General features: G+C 40.7%; 1 protein-coding gene across 1 annotated transcript; it reads left to right on the forward strand.

The window, feature by feature from the left end:
* Positions 1–1191: 1191 nt before the first annotated feature.
* Positions 1192–18201, forward strand: LOC106547980 (zinc finger protein RFP). Its single transcript, XM_014065265.2, has 7 exons — positions 1192–2053; positions 3380–3475; positions 5644–5874; positions 7193–7215; positions 12400–12515; positions 16350–16382; positions 16969–18201. Exons 1-7 carry the CDS (start codon positions 1625–1627, stop codon positions 17478–17480), a joined length of 1440 nt encoding a protein of 479 aa, XP_013920740.1. The 5' UTR covers positions 1192–1624; the 3' UTR covers positions 17481–18201.
* The last annotated feature ends 298 nt before the right edge of the window (positions 18202–18499 follow it).

The following is an 18499-nucleotide window of genomic DNA, read 5'->3' on the forward strand; positions in this document are numbered from 1 at the left end:
TGTGAGAAGGGAGAGAAAACCTATAAATTGCAAATGGGATGGAACAGAATTTTCCCCTGACAGATTTTTCTCCAACAACTACATACTTCTTCTTGCCCCCCTATTAGCACTGCTGAAAGAGGTCTCCCCCAATCTCCCCGCCCACATCTGAGGAAGGAAGGAAGGAACCTAGAACTAAGGAGAAATTTCCTAATAGTGAGAACAATTAACCAGTGGAAGGCTTGCCTTCGGAAGTTGTGGGTGCTTCATCACTTGAGGTTTTTAGAAACAGACTGGATTGCCAATTGGGCTGCCAAAAGGGACCTTGGAATCTTAGTGGACAACCAGCTAAATATGAGCCACCAGTGTGCAACCAAAAAAGCTCATGGAATCCTAAGTTGCATTAATAGAGGGATACAATCAAGATCAAGTAAGGTACTAATACCACTCTATAAAGCCCTAGTAAGAACACACCTGGAGTACTGCATCCAGTTATGGTCATTACACTATAAAAAAAAATGTGGAGACTCTAGAAAAAGTGCAGAGAAGAAAGTGCAGAGAAGAGCAAATAGAATGATTAGGGGACTGGAGACTAAAACATATGAAGAATGGTTGCAAGAACTGGGCATGGCTAGTCTAGTGAAGAGAAGGCCCAGAGGAGACATGAGAGCAGTGTTCCAATATTTGAGGGGCTGCCACAGAGAAGAGGGGGTCAAGCTATTTTTCAAAGCTTGAAAAATGGAAACTGACCAAGGAGAGATTCAACCTAGAAATAAGGAGGAACTTTCTGACAGTGAGAATAATCAACCTATGGAACAGAAGTTGCTTTCGGAAGTTGTGGGGGCCTCATCACTTGAGACTTTCAAGAAGAAATTGGACTGCCATTTTCCAGAAATGGTTTAGGGTCTCCTGCTTGAGTGGGGTGGGTGGGTGGGTGTTGGACTAGATGACCTATGAGCTCCCCTCCAACTCTGTTAATGTTAATCTATTAATTGTCTGAAATAGTACGTCTCTCTTGCTTATGCAGAGGGTTGGACTAGAAAACCTCCAAGTTCCCTTCCAACTCTATTATTCTGTTCTGGCTGTTCTGAATGCAATTTGCCATTCTCTTGACCACCACCACTCCCTCCATCCCCATTTTCAAGCAGGCAGACGGGATGGGGGATAGGAACGCGCAGCCGCCTAAACGGGTAACGGCTTGACGTCTACCTAGCTCTTCCTCTGGGGGCTGTCAAAGAGGATCAGCCCACCCCAGACCTCCCCAGCGCGGCTGCTTCACTGGCGGTGCGAGCCATTGGCACCGGCCGTGCGGAACCGAGGCAGTTCCGCTCCGAGAGTTTCCGCGAAGAGATGCTTTGCAGGCTTCGGGCCTTGTTCCAGACGCGCCTGATTGAACTCAAGGAGGGGCGATTGCAGCGGCTTGAGCCTCCTGCCCCTTCCGCCCCGAATCACCCCGATTTTGGAAATCAGGGTGAATAGACGGACTGACCAAGGCCCCCTTCGGCGGCAGCACCGAGAAGGTGACGTTTCTCCGGCGGGCGGAGCGCGCAGATCAGAGCCATTCTTTCCGTAGCTCGGTTCATCCGCTAGCGCTATCGGTTCAGTCGATCCGGGACAAGGAAAGTGGAGGGGTCCCTCGGTCACCATGGAGAACCCGGTGGAAAGCCTCCACAAGGAAGCCACTTGCTCCGTGTGCCTGGAGTATTTCCGAGACCCGGTTTCCATTGCTTGCGGCCACAGCTTTTGCCGCGCCTGCATCACCCAGTGCTGGAAGGACCAGAGCACCAATTTCTCCTGCCCGCAATGCCGGGAAATTGCCCTGCAGAGGAATTTCAGACCCAACCGGGAGCTGGGAAACGTGGTGGAAATCACCCGGAGGCTGAGCTTGCACGCCTTGCAAGGGGCCGCCGGGCAAGAAGAAGGAGAGGGGAGGCCGCTGTGCGAAAAGCATCAGGAGGCGCTGAAGCTCTTTTGCAGCGAGGAGGAAAGCCTCATCTGTTGTATCTGCAGAGAGGCGCGGGCTCACCGGAGCCACACGGTCTTCCCCATTGAAGAGGCCGCCCAGGATTATAAGGTATCGGGAGGCGCGCGCGCCCTCTGCCCCGCACGGGTTTACGCGCGCCTGGCTCTCCTTCCGGCCAACTCCCAAGTCAGGTTTAAAATCCCCGGAGGGAGGGAGGGCAAAATCTTCATCTGAACGCTACCCCCCTTTTCTTCTGTCTGCATCCTGACTCAATCCGAAGCACGTGTAGAACAACTCTTGTAAGAATAGAATAGAATAGAATAGAATAGAATTCTTTATTGGCCAAGTGTGATTGGACACACAAGCAATTTGTCTTTGGTGCATATGCTCTCAATGTACATAAAAAGACAAGATACGTTGGTCAAGAATCATAAAGTACAGCACTTAATGATAGTCATAGGGTACAAATAAGCAATCATGAAACGATCAATATCAATATAAATCGTAAGGATACAAGCAACAAAGTTGCACTCCTGCAGTCATAAGTGGGAGGAGGTGGGTGATAGGAACGATGAGAAAATTAATAGTAATAGTAATGCAGTTTTAGTGATTGGTTTGACAGTGGTGAGGGAATTATTAGTTTAGCAGAGTGATGGCGTTGGGGGAGGGGGCTGTTCTTGTGTCTAGTTGTCTTGGTGTGCAGTGCTCTGTATTGTCGTTTTGAGGGTAGGAGTTGAAACAATTTATATCCAGGATGTGAGGGGCCTGTAAATATTTTCACCGCCCTCTTTTTGACTCATGCAGTGTACAGGTCCTCAATGGTCCCCAGGTTGGCAATAATTGTTTTTTCTGCAGTTCCGATGATCCTTTGAAGCCTGTGTCTGTCTTGTTGGGTTGCAGAACCAAACCAGACAGTTATAGAGGTGAAGATGACAGACTCAATAATTCCTCTGTAAGCTCTTGCAATATTTTCACAGATAGGTTTGCTGCTTCCAGTGAAAAATACTGATGTGTTTGATAATTATAGATGAAAAAGTACTGGTAGACCTTACTTATAACATTTGTTTACATCTAATAGCGGGCTGGCATTTTAGATTTTCCATACAAAAAAAGATGTGCAGTAGTCTCACTTGATTCAGTGCAATAGTCAGGTAGTGTCCAATGTTGCTTTTTCAGATAACCCCACCTTTTCACCCTTGCCATTTCTTTCAAGCAGCCTCTCGAAGTTGTAGAAATCTTTTCTATGCTCTAATTCCTGATATGATGCACAATCTCAGCTGCCTCAAGAGTGATTATCTGGTGGCCTCTGAGCCATCTATTAACCAAGTTCTACCTTGCATAACATTTTCAGCCAGATACTGCTGGGTAGAAATCTAGGGAGGGATTAGAACAATTAATTATAACTAAATATTTCAAACTCAGATTCTTTTTCTTTAGAAAGAAATTGAATGCCGTCTGCAAAAACTGAAGGAAGAACTAGAGAAACTTCTACGACTAAAACTGGCTGGAGAGGTTAGACATCAGGAATCTCTGGTTAGTATAGTCTCTGTTGACAGATTTCAGTGGCTTCCTGGGTGCTTAAATTCTCTCATTCCCCGCTCCAAATGCTCTTTCTCTATTCTGTTTCTCTCTCTCCCACCCCAGAAGCTTGTTGTTGTGTTCTTGTAACACCACAGTTCTTTTCCCTTGAATTCTTTATATTTTTTAAGAGTTTTGATGGAAAGACACTAATTCCCACAGTGGAACAGTGGCTGGAGTTAGTAGAGATGGAGAAATCGACTGTTTAAATTAAAGAAAACAATGTACCTAGTTTTATGAGCCGAGGTGGCGCAGTGGTTAAATGCAGCACTGCAGGCTACTGCTAGATCAGCAGTTCAGCGGTTCAAATCTCACCGGCTCAGGGTTGACTCAGCCTTCCATCCTTCCGAGGTGGGTAAAATGAGGACCCAGATTGTTGGGGGCAATATGCTGACTCTTTGTAAACCGCTTAGAGAGGGCTGAAAGCCCTATGAAGCGGTATATAAGTCTACTGCTATTGCTATTGCTATTTTGTTTCTATTTGGTAGCCACTTTTGGACTTTTTGCTTGAAACATTGAAACTTTGATTTTAGGTTTTGATGATTAAAATGATTTTGTAATTATAGAAATAGTTTGAAATGCTGTGAAATATAAAGCAAAAGTTGAAGTTGCGTATTTTTGTAATCTCCTGCACCAAAGAAAGTCGGAAGTTGTCCCAAAGGTGCTTTTTCAGGAGGCAACTGGACTTCCTTGTTTTTTTCTTTGAAGACATTTCGTTTCTCATTCAAGAAGCTTCTTCAGCTTTGACTGGGTGGTGGGGAGTGGAAGGATTTATACTCCTTGCAGACAGCTGGTCATTTGCATCCTTTTGCAGGGTTCTTGAAGCACTTGGAGGTTTATGTAAAAAAAAATGGATGTTACAAAACGCAGACTATAGGAACCAGGAGCACTCAGGTGATCCTGAGGACACAGATAAACATCCAAGTGCCTCAAGGACTTGTTGGCTGTGACCAGGGGGGCATTTGCCCAGGTTCGTCTGGTGCACCAGTTGCGTCCCTACCTGAACCGGGAGGCACTCGCAACAGTCACTCACGCCCTCGTGACCTCAAGACTGGACTACTGCAATGCGCTGTACATGGGGCAGCCCTTGAAGAGCATTCGGAGACTTCAACTTGTCCAGAATGCAGCCGCGCGAGCGATTGTGGGTGTACCTTGATACACACACATTACACCTATCCTCCGCGAGCTGCACTGGCTTCCAATCGGTCTCCGGATGCGCTTCAAGGTGCTAGTTATTACTTATAAAGCCCTTCATGGTATTGGATCTGGGTACTTGAGAGACCGCCTGCTGCCAATTACTTCCCAAAGACCCATTAGATCGCACAGGGTCGGCCTCCTCCAGGTTCCATCCACCAGCCAATGCCATCTGGCTACGAACCGCTGGAGGGCCTTCTCTGTTGCAGCTCCGGCCCTTTGGAACGAACTCCCCACGGAGATTCGGACCCTCACCTCTCTCCTGGCTTTCCGAAAAGCCATTAAGACCTGGCTGTGCCAGCAGGCCTGGGGTTGATGAGCTCCCTTCCACTCTTGACAGGTGTGGTTGTTGGTTATTTTAAATGTCTATTTTGTATTGCATGTTCCCCTTCCCGTTGGAGTTGTTCGCCGCCCTGAGTTCCTTTTAGGGAATAGGGCGGCATATAAATAAAATGAAACTTCAAACTTCAAAAACTTCAAACTTCAGTCAGAGCTGAAGAAGCTTCTTGGATGAGAAGCAAAATGTCTTCAAAGAAAAAACAAAGAAGTCAAATTGGCTCCTGAAAAAGCACCTTTGGGACAACCATGTCCTGGATGACTGAGAATCTCTATAAAGTTGGAAATCGTTATCTTTTGCTTCTCTTTTTGTACTTTTCTCTTTCTTTTTCTTTTATTTCTTCTATATTTTAATCTTATAATGAAACAAAACATTTAAATAGGAAACAGTGCAGGTAATGGAGTTTTGGGCTGTCTTCCATCCTGACTGTGACCAGCTGCTTTGCATACCTTGGAAAGCTGGTTTTAAGATCCAAAAACTCAGATCATTGCCTCTTATTTTAGGAAATTGAACCCAGACATTCAGTGACTGTTTATCTTCCCAAAGCCTTGCCCCACCCTTTTTTAAAGTTCATCTCCCTATTATATTACAGAATCAAACCGACACTGAAAGACAAAAAGTGGTGATGGAATTCGAGCAAATGCATCACTTTTTGGATGAACAGGAGAAGCTTCTGCTGGCTCAGCTGAAGGAGATGGAGAGGGAGATTGTCAAGCATCAGAAAATATATGACACGAAGGTTTCTGATGAAATTGTTGCTCTTACTATCCTGATTGATGAGATAGAAGAGAAGCTGGAGCAGCCAGACAGTGAATTCCTTCAGGTGAGAAGGGTGGCTTCAGAGGGTTATATAGCTTCAGAACTAGGAACCTTGAAAAGAAGGTGTGCCAAATACATTGTGATGAAGCCTTACATAGCTGCCCTGGGTAATGGGGAGGACCTTCTTCACTGGAAGTATTTAAACAGGCAGCACGGCCATCTGTCAGAGATGCTGTTATTGCGGATGCCTGCACAGGGATTGGGGTTTGACTAGATGATCTCAAGATCCCTTCCAATCTATATATTCTATGATTCTATTCTATAAAGAAGTAAATAAGAGAATTCCACTTGAAGGAACGGTGTTGATATAGGTTATGATTCTATTTGAAGAAGTTATTTCTCGGTTCCTACAGTAAAATCCACAAAAAGAAATACTTTTAGAAATTAAAAAAAAAACCTATATTCTAAAAACATAGACAGAAATAGGCATTTGCATGACTACCCCATCTCCTACCTAACCCACCCGAATCTCTAAGAAACAGAAATCGAATCTCTTTCTGTCTTGATTGCCATTTGCTATGCAGTGTTTTTTATCCCAAATCCTCATAAAGCAATTTTTACAAAAAAAAAATCTGCTAATAACCCAAAAGCAAAAGCTTTTAATTATTTGTGTTCCTTTATTAGTAGTATATCTTATGTTCTTGGAGAGAATAAATACAGAAACCCTACTGAGTAATTCATTGCTATATTATAGATCAGAAATGAAACTGGAGTTTGTTTTGATTTCAAAATTTCTTCCATCTCTATTGACAATCAATGTTAATCCATTGGAGATACTCTCTGCCAAAATCTGGCTAGCATGCATGCTACTTTGATTTTTAACTGTGTAAAATCAGTAATGTTGAATGAAAAAAGTTAGAACATGACTGTTGTTGAGACTAACTTTCGATATTTCACCTCATCCTTCCTTCCTTCCTGACCAGCAAAGCAGTACAATATTTTGTACTAATGTATTATTGTTGGGAGATCAAAATCGTATGCATTTAACATTTCATACCATCTGAGAACCTACTATAGAAATAGCGAACAATATTGTTAGATGTATCTTTTTGCTAAAATTTGCTCTGCAAGTCTCTCCATGATCACCAAGCTTAGATCTGTGTATTGTCATCTGCTTTCATTCCGATTCATTCATTTTTCCACGGGAGGGTCCTTTTCCTTATAATGATTAGAAGGCAACCTAAAAGCTAGTTGCACCAGTTTCTCAAATATACTTTCTCTGTTCTTCAGATATAATGGCTTTAATGAGAATCGAACTGTTATATTCATTGTCATGCAGAGTTCCTGTCTTTCTCTCCCCACCCACACCTCTCTTTCTCTAGGATATCAGAAGCACATTGTGCAGGTATGTGGCTCCACACTCGCAACTAGAGGCACATTTTCCTCAAAGATGGCCTTGCTTATTTTGGGGCAGATAGTTTGCCTTTCAAAGCGTTTGGCTTCTGCATTACACATTGAGCTACGCAAGGGCTTTTCTTTACAAGCATGGACATAGGCATTCCTGTGGTCCTTGACTAGCAGAAATTTATCCTGAACACCCCCCCCTCCAAAAAAAAATCTGCCTCAGTGATGTAGTTGGTGGCTGTTGCTGCCCTTAAAGAGTTTTCATGTGGTGCAATTTAAACGGGAGTGATTGGTGAATTGTCCTTGTTTTATTTCCCCTTTCATGGAGTGTCCATAGCCAGCAGGAAAAACAGCCACCTCATCCTTAATTTGTGATGAGTGGGCTTGGATAGATTCCTGGGATAGAAGATTTAGCGCAGGGGTGTCAAACTCGATTTCATTAAAGGCCACATCAGGGCTATGTGTGACTTCAGGGAACCGTGGTGGGTGTGGTCGGGGTGGGTGTGGCCAGCTTGATGTCACTCTTGTTGGGGGCGCCAGCGGTAGCTCGAGTGACTGCATATGGCCCTCCTGAGCTCCATTTTTGATGGGAGAGGCACTGCAGGCTAGTCCTTCACTCTTTCCAGGGTGGCCCTGTGGGCCAGATTGAAGCACCCCAGCTCCTGGGCCTTGAGTTTGACACCCCTGATTTAACGGCTTTTCAAGCTTCCTGAGTGGTAGACCATTGCAGTAGACTTTCTCTATGAATGTATCCTATCACTTTCAGCTATTTCTGGTGGAGCACTAAACTGGTGTCCCAAAAATTATCTGATAAGTTGCACACGCAACCTGTGTCTGTGACCTGTCATTCCTGCTGACAGCAGAAATCTTTGACAATTTCACCCCTACCAATGTCCCAGGTTAATAAGTGCCACAAGGTAGTGTACTATTGGCATCAAGAGATTGTGTACTATCAGCCCTCTAGACCATGGAGCTCCCCATGTCACACATACAGTAAACCTATAGAAAGCATGGCTGCATGCAATCCCTTGACAGCAGAAGTAGTAGAAAATCTATAATACATTCATTTGGGATAAAACCAACAGCAAACTGTTGGCAGAAAGCTACCTTTTTCCTTTAACTTAACCAATAGCCTAGTCCATTTTTTAAACACAACTCTAGCACTCTTGCAAAATATCAATAGTCTTTAAAACAGGGTCCAGAACTCTTCCAGGAAAAAACAGCATTATAACGTAAGAAGTATCTGTAAAGCCCAGTCAAACAGCAAGGGAGCAGATGCCTCTGTGGCTTCTGCCCTCTTCTACACTGTGGTCTAAGTGAAGAGCAGTGGCCATAGGGTATGTCTGCAGCAGCCTAGAATGGACAAGAGGAGCTTGGCAGATCCCAGTTCATGAGTCTACCACCAGCAACATAATCAGTGAAGCCTTGGAAACTATTGCTATAACAAGTCTTATATTGGAAAGAGGAAAACTAAAATGGGAACAGTTAAACAGGATATGAGCTGCCTTCGTGGTGGACTGAGATGAGATGAAAAAAGGGTTAGCAAAGCCTCTTGATGCGGGGACATAAAGATGGTTCCTCCTTGTCAGTTCTGGCTACTGCAACTAGCAGAGATTCTCTTGATCAGCTACTCGTGTTTTAAGAGCAGAGTCTAAAATAACCTGGGGGTTTGAGCTTTCAAAGCAAAAAATTCTGTCTCTTGACTCTGCACTTTTGAAGTTGGTATGGCTTTCCTTTAGGGGACGCGGTGGCTCAGTAGCTAAGATGCTGAGCTTGTCGATCAGAAAGGTTAGCAGTTCGGTGGTTCAAATCCCTAGCACTGCGTAATGGAGTGAGCCCCATTATTTCTCCCAGCTTCTGCCTATCTAGCAGTTAAAAAACATGTAAAAATGCAAGTAGAAAAATAGGGACCTCTTTGGTGGGTCCACACATGACCATGGAGACATCTTCAGACAATGCTGCCTCTTTGGCTTTGAAACGGAGATTAGCATCACCCCCTAGAGTCAGGAATGACTAGCACATATGTGTGAAGGGAACCTTTACCTTTATAGCTTTCCTATTTTGCTTTTTTTTCTGTAGTTCACCCAGGTTTGCTAACTCCATTGAAGGATGCCTCTAAGCTCCCCATGCTGCACAAGAGGAAGCTTTGATTATAATAATATGGGGGGAAAGATAAGTAGAAACTGAGAGGTAGATAACCATTACCTCTACAGGAGGGCATTTCACAAAATCCTTGTCAGATATTTCTAGTTGCTATGCAGTACTCAGACAGATGGGCAAACTTTGGAGAAAGGGAGGTTTTGGGTCATTTTAAGAGCTTCCCCACATAGTTCTAATCAATGTCCTAACAATCATAATTAAGATTACAATTCTATTTCATAATTAATAGCAGTGAGTATTGCTGCCATTTTGGACAGCTAGTAAAAGTGTGTGACTAGTCACCTCCCAAAGCAATGCACTGGAAACAAGTGCGGATCACAAGTTGTCCACATATTCACTGATATATTTTCTAGGTACAAAACGATGCACTGAGGCAGGAAGAAACAATACAATGCCACTTAGATGAAAGAGACATGAAAAAAGGGAAATTTATGCAGTTTACCTGAGAAAAAACCCCAATTCTACCCACAACAACAACTGTATAAATGCCACTGTGATGGATAATCAGGTAGAAGAAGCTCTATTGTTGGGAATAATTTTTTTTTTTAGTACTAGCAATACAGACAAAAAGTCTGTCTCTTTCAAAATACAGTAGTGTCAGTTTCTACTTGGCACCAAAATATAGAGGAACAGTACTGTATAGCAGGAGATAGGAAGTTACCGGTTGAAAGGCATAGAAATTATTTACTGTTCCTTTTTTTTTGGTGCAGTGGTTAAAATGTCAGTCTAGAAACCAGGAGACTGAGAGTTTTAGTCCCACCTTAGGCATGAAAGTCAGCTGGGTGAGTTAGGGCCAGTCTTTATTTCTCAGCTCAACCCCCCTCATAGGGATTTTGTAATGGGGAAACAAAAGGAAGGGATAAGTATAATGTATGTTCCCTACCTTGAGTTACTTATAAAGTAATAAAGATGGGATAAAAATCTAGTAAATAAAATAAAATAAATAAATAAGCAATAGCCGAACTGGACAAGGACATGGCATTTTCTTAGGTGTTGGGTGGCAGCCCATACTTGCTTTGCTATTCTGTCTGAATTCACAGGCAAATAGAAACAGCAAGAAAATGACATTAACATGGGAACTAGACTCAAATATCTACTTTGTTTGCACTCATATTTATATCAACAGCACCATCCCAAGCCCCAGATAACTTGAAACACAGGATTAGGGTACCGTCATGTCTTCTTTCAATTTGATAAGTATCATCTTCCAGCAATGTTTCTCTTTGATTCTATGTAGAATAAACAGGCCAGGCTTGGTCAGTGGTGGGATTCAAATAATTTAACAATTGGTTCTCTGCCCTAATGATTTCTTCCAACAAACAGTTCACCAAACTGCTCAGAAAGTTAACAACCGGTTCTCCCAAAGTGGTGCGAACTGGCTGAATCCCACTTACTGGACTTGGTGCAGAAGAGTGAATAAAATGCATGTTTGAATCTGGTTTATAAACCAGTTCAAAATAATAGTAGTTCTTTTTAACCTCCCAGAAACTGTTCTGAAACAAACTCTACCAGCATAATTGAGTAGGAGACTATGGGTCACATATATCAAAAGCTTTTAAGCTCTCAAAAGGTCTTAACATAGACAATACATTTTTAACCCTTTACAATAGTCAATAACGTGCATCTGCATACCAACACCGTCTTCTCTTCTCTTCCCATTTCTTAATTTAGTTTAGCCCAGTGTTTCTCAACCTCGTCAATTTAAAGATGTATGGACTGAAACTCCCAGAATTCCTCACACGTCTTAAAGTTGCTAAGATTGAGAAACACTGGTTTAGCAACTGATGAAGTGATTTTTGTTCATGAAAGCTTATGCCTTTTAATAAATAGTACTGGTCTGAAAAGTCACTGCCAGTTTTCTGATTTTGGATTTTTTTTAAAAAGTAATGGACACAATTTGTCCTGGTGAATAAAGAAATGAGAAAAAAGAGCTTGGTTAATTGATAAAAATTATAAATAAGAGCCAAATCCAACAACAATTTATCCTGATCTCAAAATTCTACTATTGTAAAGGCAGTTTCAATAATGCATTGAATCTAGAGTTACAGGTAGTCCTCTATTTACAACCAGTTGCTTAACAACTGTAAAAAGGTATGATGGACTCCCCCCCCCCCGCCAAGCTATTTATGACCCGACTTTGAAGTTACAATGACTACATACCCCATACCCTGCAGTCATGTGATTGCATTAAACTTTGGCTACTGGTTCACCTTTATTGCTATTTATAGCATTCTGTAGTCATGTGACTGGTTTTTTACTTTTTTTTTGCCAGTTTCCGGTGTTTACTTCCTCTTTCTGGGAAATAATGCCCATTGGGTAAAATAGAGTCACTTAATGACCATAGTAGTTGCTTAATGACCATCACAAAAAAACCCCAGACACAGTCACATGATGCCTTAACTTACAACCACAACAATTTATGACCGTAATTCCAGGCTTAATTATGGTTGTAAGTTGTGGACTACCTGTAGTAGTGCCTTAACAAATTCAATAAATAAATAAATGCATTGCCATTCCTGGGATTCACATTAACCATGACTAACCCACCACACCAAATCAGTGTCAAAAATTGGGGGGAGGGAGAAAACTACTTGAAAAAGTAGCTTATAAATGTTTAAATATTCTGGATCCAAACCAGTGATAGGGCAGTAAAAAAAAAGAGGACAAACAGTACATTGTTATGGGGATCAATTTAATTTATAGTTAATCCAATTCCTTGGATATAGACTGCTGATCATCCTAAAGAAAAGTATCAATGATGTTAAGTGATGGACAGCATCTGTTAATAAGATGGGGCAGTTCACTTTGTTCACAGGTTTGCAGATCCTGTAGGGTTGCCAAAGAAAAGAGCATATTTACAGTATTAGACTATTAATACTGCTAGTAAAGCAGCTCGACTCCCTTCAGAAAAAGTTCTCTTTTTCTAAACAAGAGTCATGCAATCTTTACTGACAATATTAACCATCTTAATCTCCTCAAACATCAGCACCATGAGGGGAAAATGATCTGATCCTTCTCTTTCTAGGTTTGATAAGGATTCTTTCCAAGTCCCTGAGGGGATGCCAGTGAAGATGGAAAAGAGACTAGAAGAGTTCTCAGAGAAAAATACGGTGCTTGCAGAAATGCTGAAGAATCTCAAAGGTATAAAAAAATCTGTGGTATGAATTACGATTATATTCAGCAACAAAACAATGTTACATTCAGTATGTAGGATTCCTGCAGCTATCTAGCTTTACCTTATTTTAGGATTCTCCATGATGTTCCCTCCACTTTTTCTGCCTTTTCTTCGGCTACCTTCAGACAGATACAGATAATGCTCAACTTATAACTATTTGTTTAGTGACCGTATGAAGTTACAACAGCACTGAAAAAAGCGGCTTATAACAGTTTTTCACGCTTACGACCATTGCAGTATCCCCATGGCCATGTGAACAAAATTTGGATAGCAATAGCACGTAGATTTATATATCACTTCATAGTGCTTTTACAGCCCTCTCTAAGCAGTTTATAGAGTCAGCCTATGGCCCCAACAATCCGGGTCCTCATTTTACCCACCTCGGAAGGATGGAAGGCTGAGTCAACCTTGAGCCTGTCTGGATCGAACTGCCAGCAGGGAGCAGAGTCAGCCTGCAATACTGCATTCTAACCATTGTGCTACTTGGCAACTGATTCATATTTATGACAGTTGCGGTGTCCTGGGATCGTCACCTTTTGTGACCTTCTGAAAGCAAAGTCAATGGAGAAGCCAGATTAAATTAACAACCATGTTACTAACTTAACAACTGCCCTGATTCACTTAACAACTATGACAAGAACGGTCATAACATGAAGCAAACCTCACTTAACAAGTGTTTCTCTTAGCAACGGAGATTTTGGGCTCAAATGTAGTCATAGGTCAAGGACTACATGTAGTAGGCGTTGTGGGTTCTCTGGTCATGCTCTGACTTCACTGGGTTGTTCTAATATTGTACTATATTTCTTGAAACCTTGGAGGTTCCTTAAAGCTGCTGATACCTCTTTTTCTGCAGTCATATTCTGGCTACAATCTAGTTAATGCTCAATAGCTGTATTTTGTAGTTTTCTTTTTAAATAAAATGTTTATTTTCAAAGAAACACAACACACAACACATATAACATAAAAGCCTCTTCAACTACATACAGTGTGTTGATTGATTACAAGGTCTTTCTGCATCCTTTCCATAGTCATCACTTGAATTTTATCAAAATTCACATATTGTCAATCAAGATATCTTTGTATACATTGTTATTATGCTTCTTTTGTTTGATTATCACTATTGTCTTTCCATTTTAGACAAGGTATTCTAAATATATAACCATTAATATTATAATGATTCATTATATCATCTTCAATATATCCAATAATAAAGAGTTATCTTTTATCCTATTCTAAGTCATTCTTATTTTAGCATTTAGCATTGAAATTTTCTCTCCTTTCTTCATCTATGTTCTGACATCTGAAATAAAGTTCCAGTTCATCGATCTCTCCTTTCCATATTTCACACTTGTCATTTCCCTCCACTCTCAGTTTGCTGTCAGTGTCAACAATTTTCTTATCACTTTCCTATGTGTGATTTTTTGAGCTCTGTCCTCAAACTTCATCACTGTCCCCATACTTTCTGTATTTTGAGCTATAATTTCAAGTCTCTTTTCAATTCTCTCTGTGATTATTAAAACTTTTTGAATTTCTAAGAAAATTCTTTGCAAAGTTAGTGCCTTTTCCTTTTCACATTGTGCCATTTTCCAGGTTATAAACACTGCCAAAACATCCGAGACCTTTTAGGTTTCAAACAAATTCAGTGGAGTTTTTCAAATCAAAACTTTCTCTTTCCTTCAAAGGAACACCTGTATAAACAAAACGTTTTCCATTGACCCTTTCAGTAAACAAAGCCTATAGCTTTGTAATATCAGATATTATCAAGCCTCTAGCCACTAGATGGCAGTGTTACCTCTTTTCCATCTGTTTTTGCCTCTCTCTGTAAACTGTAAAATGTTTAAAAATTATGCTCCGACCAAGCCTTGCGAGAGAAGAAACTTTTAATCCACGAATACAAAAAATGGAAAAAGTATAGAGAAAGAAGAAAAAAAAAGACCAGTCCAGTTTAAAAGTAAGAGGCATTTGTAAAAAGTCCATCCGTAAAAAACAAACAAAGTTAAGGTAGAAAAGATAACATGATAGTTTTAAACCAGGGTTAATTCACCACTTATTTTCTTCTGTCTTCAATTTTATTTTAAACTCCAAGTCTTTTGGGTTTTCCCTTCTCTAATAATATTTTTTTTTCCTCACCATTTCGACACACTGTCTCTCCTGTACTGCTTCTGTTTCAGGGGCTTGTCCCAACCTTCTGCAGCTGTTTTGGCTGCTTCTCTTGTAGCTGGCAAAAAGAGCTTTCTCCTGGATCAATTAGGGACTTTGCGATGTCCTGAGATCAGCAGGACATGCTCTTCTCTATCACTGTTCCTTCAGAACAGTTTAGGTCCAAAAGGACCATCCAGGAACAGAGATATCGACATCAATCCTGGAGCCCCAAGATTGCATGTCGTGTGGTTGTGACGTCAAGCCCCGCCTCTGGCTACAATCTAGTTAGTGCTCAATAGCTGTATTTTGTAGTTTCTATTGGACAGAATAGGGGGGAAATCTTGCTTAAAACTTCTTTTGAAAGTATTACAAAGTGCTCAAATGCATCAGTATGTTTATTTTTCTCTAGAGCTTCCTGGTGAATGATAATATGAATCAATGATGTTTGGATTTTATTCATTTTTTTCCCATGCATTTTCTTAGTTGTTAGTCGCGAAGTTGTGTCCGACCCATGGCGACCCCATGGACAACATTTCTCCAGGCCTTTCTGTCCTTTGCCATCCTCTGGAACCTATTTAAGGTCACACCTACTGCTTCAGTGACTACATCCAGCCATTCTGTCCTTCTTTTGCCCTCAATAGTTCCCAGCATTAGGCTTTTCGCCAGTGACTCCTTCCTTCTCATTAGGTGGCCAAAGTACTTTCTTAGTATTACTGTCAATTTCTTTCTGATTATAAATCACCTTGTATGTATAATTTCTATTTATAAACCTTTTAGGTTTCTGCAGTGATTTACATTATTTTTATTTTGACTTTTCATTATGGACATTAGTCCTCTAGAAGCACTCTAAAGTCTGCGATTTTAATTTCAATAAATATTATAAATAAGTTTAATGTTAAATCAATATTGCCACTTGCAAAATAGATATAACATTTAAATCAACTGGAAAATTTATATATTTTTAGAAAAAAATAAATACTACAATTATCACAAAGTACCCAAATCTCTGAACAGTATTCTTTTGAGTAGGTAGTTTTGCTGAAGTCAATCCCATCTCAGAGTAATGTATTTGTGTTGTTTTATTGGCAGAAATATGGAAGTAGTTTAGCATTGGCTTTTTCTAGGATATTTTTTCAACTTCCTGGTATAGCCTATAACCTGGGATTTCTGATGACATACTGCCCCTGTTTAAAGATCAGACAAAGTCAACTACCCTGTTTCCCTGAAAATAAGACCTCCTTGGATAATAAGCCCATTCGGGCTTTTGAGCGCATGTGCTAAAATAAGCCCTTCCCTGAGAATAAGCTTTCCCCGGAAATATTGCAACACGGCAGCAGCCATGAGGTGATCACGCCCATTGCCTCATGTACCTCAAAAATATTAAGTCCTCCCCGAAAATAAGGCCAAGCACTTATTTTGGAGGATCAAAAGAAAATAAGACCCTGTCTTATTTTCAGGGAAACACGGTAAGTTCTAATTCAATAAAACAATATAAACAGGCTTTTTTCCTGAAAAATTGCTCTTCAATACTGCCAAAACGAAATGCCTTCAGTCATTCATTGCGAGCATATGGGACTTAGTGCTCAAATTCTAACGTTAACCATTTTGAAAATTAACAGCTGCTTCAAAATGAAATGCCATTTTTCTCTTTTCTTTAGACGCTCTGCCCTCAGAACTAGGAACTGAATGGGGTAAGTATGTGATTTGAAATAAAGTTTGTTCATGCTTCTTTGGCTCTGTAAGGAAATGATGACTGTTGGTTACATATAAGATTTGATATAGCAATAGCAATAGCAGTTAGACTTATATACCGCTTCATAGGGCTTTCAGCCCTCTCTAAGTGGTTTACAGAGTCAGCATATTGCCCCCAACAACAATCCGGGTCCTCATTTTACCCACCTCGGAAGGATGGAAGGCTGAGTCAACCCTGAGCCGGTGAGATTTGAACAGCCGAACTGCAGAACTGCAGTCAGCTGAAGTAGCCTGTAGTGCTGCATTTAACCACTGCGCCACCTCGGCTATGTTAGCTACTTTAATCAACAGATTAAACTTAATGCTTCTTTTACTTTGGATTTTATTTCTCATCATTCTGCCAGGGTGAATATTGCATGAACATGGATGTGATGTAGGTTTGCCTTCAATACTGGGAATCCAAGACCAGTCACCGATGTTTAGCTTCTGTTACCTAACAGGATTATTTGCATTATTATTGTTTCGATAAAACAAGTGCTTTTATTTCAATGGCCTCATTCATCTTTTCCCTCCTTTTCCCTGCAGTTAACATAACCCTTGACAAAGACACGGCAAACCCTCAAGTCATAATTTCTGAGGATCGAAAAAGTGCAAGATGGGATGTCACTCGGACTGATGTGCCACATAATCCTAAGCGATTCAAGTCCTCTTGCTGTGTGCTGGGTTGTGAAGGATTCACATCTGGGAGACACTATTGGGAAGTCAATGTGGAAGATGGAGGCATCTGGGCGATAGGAGTAGCCAGGGGTTCTGTGAGGAGGAAGATAGAACTTAAACTCACCCCAGAGGAAGGGATTTGGGCCTTGCAAGGGGATTTTGGCCAATACCAGGCTCTCACCTCACCTGTAACTGCCCTGCCGCTCCTCTGTACTCCCAGGAGAATCAGAGTATTTCTGGACTATGAAAGGGGACAAGTGGAATTCTTCAATGCCGACACAAAAGATTCCATATTCCTTTTTCCCTCAGCATTGTTTGCTGGTGAGAGGATTTTCCCCTTTTTTAAGGTGTTGCTTGCTCAGCTGACCTTGGATGGCTGAAGAGCTTTCTTTGAGGAAGCTGCACCTGCACTATATCAAGTTTGAACTCAAGAGGAGTTTAAAAGAAGAATTATGCATGTTGAATTGAGTTCCGGTCTGCATTAATAGCTGTAAGTACTAAAAAGTGGAAGTGGTTCTCCAGATGTAGTTAGTATAGGTCAGTGAGATGACGTATTGTGTACATGACACCGAATTTGGGTGATGTCTGCATTGTAATCTAGGAAGTGGATTAGAATAACTGGTTTTAATTATATGGTAGCCTGTAAAGTTGTGTAGTCTTGTCCCGTCATGAGTTCCTTATCTGTTGTAAAAGGTCTTTATCATTTTGTCAAAGATAACATAAGCATTATCTGATGTCTTTGGACCCAACGGACTGAAAAACAAAGTGAAAATAATAAAGGGAGTCAAATCAAGTGGAATATGTGCTTTATGTAAGGCTTTGACATACTTGATTTTGTCTGATTCTAATGATAGAAACATGTTTATTCTTATTATATATAATTTTTTTATTTTTTATTTTCAAAACAGACACAACACAAAGAATCCTCCTTCTTTACATACTGTAGAAAGTGTATCAGTTGGTTACAGAAGTCTTTCGTCCATCTCTTCCACAGTCATCAACCATAATTCATATTAACTCAAGTATTTTAACTCAGATATATTTATACATATTACCATCATCATACCTCCATTTTCATTTGACTATAATTGTTTAAACGTCCATCATAAAATATACCAAGATTTAAAACATAACCACATACTGGCATTTCATTTGCTATTTCTAAAATCCTCCAATAACACTGAATTCTTATGGTCTATTCTGGCTAAACATCCATAATATTTAGTAACAAAATTTTCCAATCCTCCTTTCCAAATCATTGTTTACAATTTACATCCACTTTCCTTATGTTGTACCCATGCATATATATACGTTATCATTATCCCTCCTTTATTTGACTGTATCTTTTATCATAACATTTTCCCCTAATAACCAAACTTATAAATTTAACTTAGTTCTT

Source organism: Thamnophis sirtalis, unplaced genomic scaffold (assembly GCF_051295495.1).
Source record: "Thamnophis sirtalis isolate CommonGarterSnake01/CBP01778 unplaced genomic scaffold, rThaSir2_p1.2 scaffold_3, whole genome shotgun sequence".
NCBI lineage: Eukaryota > Metazoa > Chordata > Lepidosauria > Squamata > Natricidae > Thamnophis > Thamnophis sirtalis.